The sequence below is a fragment of the Telopea speciosissima genome, chromosome 7 (genome assembly GCF_018873765.1).
Source record: "Telopea speciosissima isolate NSW1024214 ecotype Mountain lineage chromosome 7, Tspe_v1, whole genome shotgun sequence".
NCBI lineage: Eukaryota > Viridiplantae > Streptophyta > Magnoliopsida > Proteales > Proteaceae > Telopea > Telopea speciosissima.
The window spans coordinates 63,589,612-63,594,866 of NC_057922.1; the positions used below are offsets into that span (position 1 = coordinate 63,589,612).

Here is a 5,255-nt window from a genome sequence, read left to right on the forward strand (position 1 = left end):
TGTCAAAGCTACCAAAGCACCTTATGCGAAGTGGGACAGGTAAGCTCTTTTCCCGTAGTCTTACACCGCTACACGGCTCACCAACGAATCTTTTCAAACACGAGAGAGAGAAAGATAGAGAGAGAATCCAGAGAAAGTCAGAGAAGACAAAATATTTATCTCCCGGGATTTTCCAGTCGGGAAAAATCCTTTCCGAGGAGAAGACCGGCGAGAACACAGTCTCTCTCTTCTTTCTTCTCTCGAGATCATGCCCGGAGGTGAAAACGACGACGACGAAATCGGACGTGGGGTTTCCTTGTCAATTAGCGTCAGCACCGAAAAAGTATAAGTTACGGTGAGTGCCAATAACTTCTGTTTGATCGATATTCAGATTTCCGTTCTTCTTTCGTTTCGGACTTAGTAAGAGTTGGGGACCAAGGGGGTTTAGGGTTGCTATATTTCATGGTTTGATACAAAAAAATTGAAAATTGATAATGTCAGAAGTTTCAAAACCATATAGAACACTGGAGAAAAAATTGGAAATTGATGAATATATGTGTGATTAATGGTTTTCTTTAGGTTGATCGAAAAATTTTATCTTTCACTTATTGGATTTTTTTTTTTTTTGGGGGGGGGGGGGGTGCGTGCTTTGAAGATGTTGGCGAGAGTCGAGCCTGGGAAGAAACAAGGCGGCGACTCTGGTAACGGGCAATTGTTGAAGGAACTTGAGGTGTTAAGCAAAGCCCTTTGTACGAATAAAGACCCTCCAAAGGGTAAGGTCTCTGCAACTGATGTTAGATCTAAATCTGCCGGAAGAGTCCATGTTCCTGAGTCAAAATCCAAACCCGCGTTTGTAAAAGAAGACTCTTCGGAGAAGGACAAGAAATCGTCTATATGGGGTTGGAAGCCCTGGAAAGCTCTGTCCCATATTCGGAGCCGAAGGTTCAATTGCTCTTTCACTCTTCATGTACATGCTGTCGAAGGGTTGCCTTCCAGTTTAAATGATACCAGTCTCTGTGTGCACTGGAAGAGAAGGGACGGTGCATTGCAGACTCGCCCGGCTAGGGTTTTCCAGGGGGTAGCCGAATTTGAAGAAACTTTGACTTACAGGTGCTCTGTCTATGGTAGTGGAAGCGGACCCCAACATTCAGCCAAGTATGAGGCGAGGCATTTCCTGCTTTATGCTTCCATAGTCGGTTATCCTGATTTTGATCTTGGCAAGCATCGTCTTGATCTCACTAGGATTCTTCCGCTTACATTGGAGGAGTTGGAGGAGGAGAAGAGCTCAGGGAAGTGGACAACAAGCTTCAAGCTATCAGGCAAGGCCAAAGGTGCCATTATGAATGCTAGCTTTGGATATTTAGTAAATGGGGACGATCAGGTTGCATCTGGCAGTTACAGAAGTCACCCTGGAAATCAGAAATTAAAGCAGAATAGCCCAGGTTCAATGAAGCTTTCAACTGCAAATCGAGTTGATAATATGGGAACCGGCGTTCTTAGACGTTCTGGAAGCCTTCGAGGTAATCCTAACCAGCGGTCTATTCTCCCACCTCGATCTGTGGAAGATGTAAAGATTCTTCATGAGATCTTGCCGACTGCGACGTCAGAGCTTGCTAGCTCAGTAAGTATTCTGTATAAAAAATTTGATGAAGACAATTTAGATTCATTGGTTGATTCTAAACCCAATTCTGAGGCTTCATCTGAACATGTTGACCCTCTTTACCCAAAGCCTGACTCTTTGTTTCGCCCTCCCAAAGAAAGTAGTGAAAATGAGTGCGAAGATACTGAATTTACTGTGGTTGAGAAGGGTGTAGAAATGCATGAGCAGTGTTCACTACCATTGGATGAAGGCCCTAGGAAGTCTGTCAGTGTTTCTGCAGTAAACACTACTGTGGTTCCCGAAATTGATGAGAATAATGAGGTAGACTTTAAAATGGACATTAAGACACATGTCCAGGATGAGTCCTACAATAGTAATCAAGAAGTGGATATTTTTGAGTCCACAGAGAATAACACATGCTCCAAAGAATCAGTCATGGAGGAGCTAGACTCAGCTTTTCGTAACCTCTCAATTTCGGAGCAGCCTGCAGGGTTGGACTCATCCCAATGTAAGAGTGAATTTCCTGAGCAAGAAAATCACATGGAAGTTAAATCAAGTTATAAAACGAGCAGGATGGGAAAGTCCCTTAGCTTAGACGATGTTACAGAATCTGTTGCAAGTGAGTTCTTAAATATGCTTGGGATAGAGGATAGTCCATTTGGCTTGAGTTCTGATAGTGACCCTGAATCTCCGAGAGAGCGCCTGCTGAAGCAGTTTGAAATGGATACCCTGAATTGTGGAAACTGCATCTTCAATTTTGATACCAGCAAGGGGAAGGAGGCAGAATTATCTTATGATGCCCCTTCTGGGTCCAGTTGGGTGGACTTATTATCTGAGGATTTTGAACTCTCATCAGCTATTCAAGCTGCTGAGGCAGAGCACCGGATAGCAATTCAAGCAATCAACAGTAAAACAAGGGCTAAGATGCTGGAAGACATGGAGACAGAAGCTTTAATGAGAGAGTGGGGATTGAATGAGAATGTTTTTCAGAGAGCTCAATCAGACAGTGCTAGTGGATTTGGTAGTCCAATTGATCTTCCCCCTGAAGGGCCTCTTGAGCTACCTCCTCTTGGTGAAGGGTTGGGACAATATCTTCAAACTAAGGACGGAGGATTCCTGCGATCCATGAATCCCTTGCTTTTCAGGAATGCAAAGAATTGTGGCAGTTTGATCATGCAGGTTTCCACTCCCATTGTGGTGCCTGCTGAAATGGGTTCTGGTATAATGGAGATATTACAATGTTTGGCCTCAGTAGGAATTGAAAAGCTTTCTATGCAAGCCAAGAAATTAATGCCTTTGGAAGATATTACTGGAAAGACAATGCATCAAGTAGCATGGGAAGCCACACCTAGTCTAGAGGCAGGAGAGAGGTTTGTGAGTTCACTTTTAACATTACTAGTTGGGTTTGAAGTGTTCTTCCTTTCATTCTGTTTGTTTTATTATTTTACTTTGTAGTATATTTGTCTCATTTCATCCTTATCTGTCACAGGCAGGCTTTCCTGCAGCATGAATTGGAGATTGAGCAAGATAGATTTGGTGGGAGAAAAAAGGGTGATGATGGTGCTCCTTCTGGGCACAAGTTCGATAACTTGGGCTCAGGTGCATTAAGCACGGAGAGAGGATCAGAGTATGTATCTCTAGAAGATCTTGCTCCTTTGGCAATGGACAAGATTGAAGCCCTCTCTGTAGAAGGTTTGCGTGTACAATGTGGCATGTCAGATGAAGATGCACCTTCAAACATCTCCCCTCAATCGATTGGAGAAATCTCCGCTCTTGAAGGTAAGAGGGCCAACATTAGTGGCTCTCTTGGTTTGGAGGGAGCCGCCGGGTTGCAGTTGTTGGACGTCAAAGATGGTGGGGATGATGTTGATGGATTAATGAGCCTATCCATAACACTGGATGAGTGGATGAGACTGGATTCTGGAATTGTTGATGAAGATCAAATCAGTGAGCGAACTTCTAAAATACTTGCAGCCCATCATGCTAATAGCATGGACCTGGTTACTGGAGGATGGAAGGGAGACAAGAAACAGGGCAAAGGTTCTGGTAAAAGGTATGGTTTGTTAGGTAACAACTTCACAGTAGCATTAATGGTGCAGCTACGAGATCCCTTACGTAACTATGAGCCTGTTGGTACTCCAATGCTTGCTTTAGTTCAGGTTGAGAGGATTTTTGTTCCTCCAAAGCCCAAAATATACAGTACAGTTTCAGAGAGAAGGATCAAAAGTGATGAAGATGAGGAGTCTGAACAGATGGTAAAGGAGGAGAATAAGGACGAGCTCAAAGATAAAAAAGATGAAGAGGAAGGTATCCCACAGTTTAAAATCACTGAAGTCCATGTTGCAGGTATAAAGAATGACCCCAACAAGAAGAAACTTTGGGGCACCAAAACACAACAGCAGACTGGGTCCCGGTGGTTGCTTGCTTCTGGCATGGGTAAGAGCAACAAACATCCTTTTTTGAAGTCAAAGGCAATCACAAAATCGTCTCCTGAAGTGACCACAACAGTGCAGCCGGGGGATACTTTGTGGAGCATCTCAGCTCGTGTTCATGGCAATGGAGCCAAATGGAAGGAATTGGCAGCCCTCAACCCACATATACGGAACCCTAATATCATCCTCCCGAATGAAACTATCAGATTACGTTAGGACCTGACGAGCGAGCAGTCAAAAACCACTAAAATGGGAGTGTATACCCTTTTGTATGGTGAAACGGTTGGTTTAATCACTTGCTGTTTATAGAGCTGGATTTAGTTACTTGGTGCCTGACAAGATTGATCAGTCCTGATTAAAAGGGTACCTCTTAAAGGATTATAAAGGGTGGGTGACATCGATTTGTCTGCCAGTGGAGCTTCACCTTGTATTTAGCCAGTTGATATATGGAATCGTGCAGCTGAAGGTAAATGGTTTATGTTCTCCTTTGTTTCTTGTTTGTTGGTATACCCGATATGTTCTTGGAAGCATTTGTGCAGGCGTTGTAAATCTTCTCACAGGATAAGGAGCAGTATTTCATTTTCTTTCCCGCTCTTATTAGTATTTTAAAATTTCCTCTTTGGTGGGGGAGGAGGTCTAAGGAAGAGAGGACTTGATTGATTTCTGTTGCAATATGCAAATAATACTTCAAAATGCTCCAATGCAATCCGTGTTCCACACTTTCACTCTCCTTTTCATATGTGATTTCTTTTTACTGGAGATACAAAGCAGAGCACTGGTTTAGGGCCACTGTATTTCCCCATCTTATGTTTGAGTAATTGAGTATGAGAACCTAGAATTGGATTTTGTCTGAGACAGCACCTAAGATAAACATCAATATTTGGCATGACCCTGCTAAAATTATTTCTGATCATTCAAATAAATGCTAGAGAAAATCCATAACGTGGTAGAGAGTTGAGACTTGAGACTTGAGAGCTTCTGTTTATGATCTTTATGATTTTGCCTGGTTGGGAGAAACAGAAATATTTTGTCAATTTCGACAGATTTTGCTCAGAATTTGAAGTTGCAATTTAGCCTTTGATTATTAATTGAATCTACGACCCTAGATTTGAATGCAAGATTCTATGGAGAATGTAAAGAGAATTGAAATTGGATATGTTTGTGTTTATTAGATATCTATTTGGATACTCACATATTGATTATGATTGGGTTATCTGCTCCAATTCTAAGTTAAGATTATGGAT

General features: G+C 42.5%; 1 protein-coding gene across 1 annotated transcript; it reads left to right on the forward strand.

Moving 5' to 3' along the window:
- Positions 1 to 634: 634 nt before the first annotated feature.
- On the forward strand, positions 635 to 4,614 carry LOC122666804 (protein PLASTID MOVEMENT IMPAIRED 1-RELATED 1-like). The gene is made up of 2 exons (XM_043862875.1): positions 635 to 2,949; positions 3,069 to 4,614. Exons 1-2 carry the CDS (start codon positions 635 to 637, stop codon positions 4,225 to 4,227), a joined length of 3,474 nt encoding a protein of 1,157 aa, XP_043718810.1. The 3' UTR covers positions 4,228 to 4,614.
- The last annotated feature ends 641 nt before the right edge of the window (positions 4,615 to 5,255 follow it).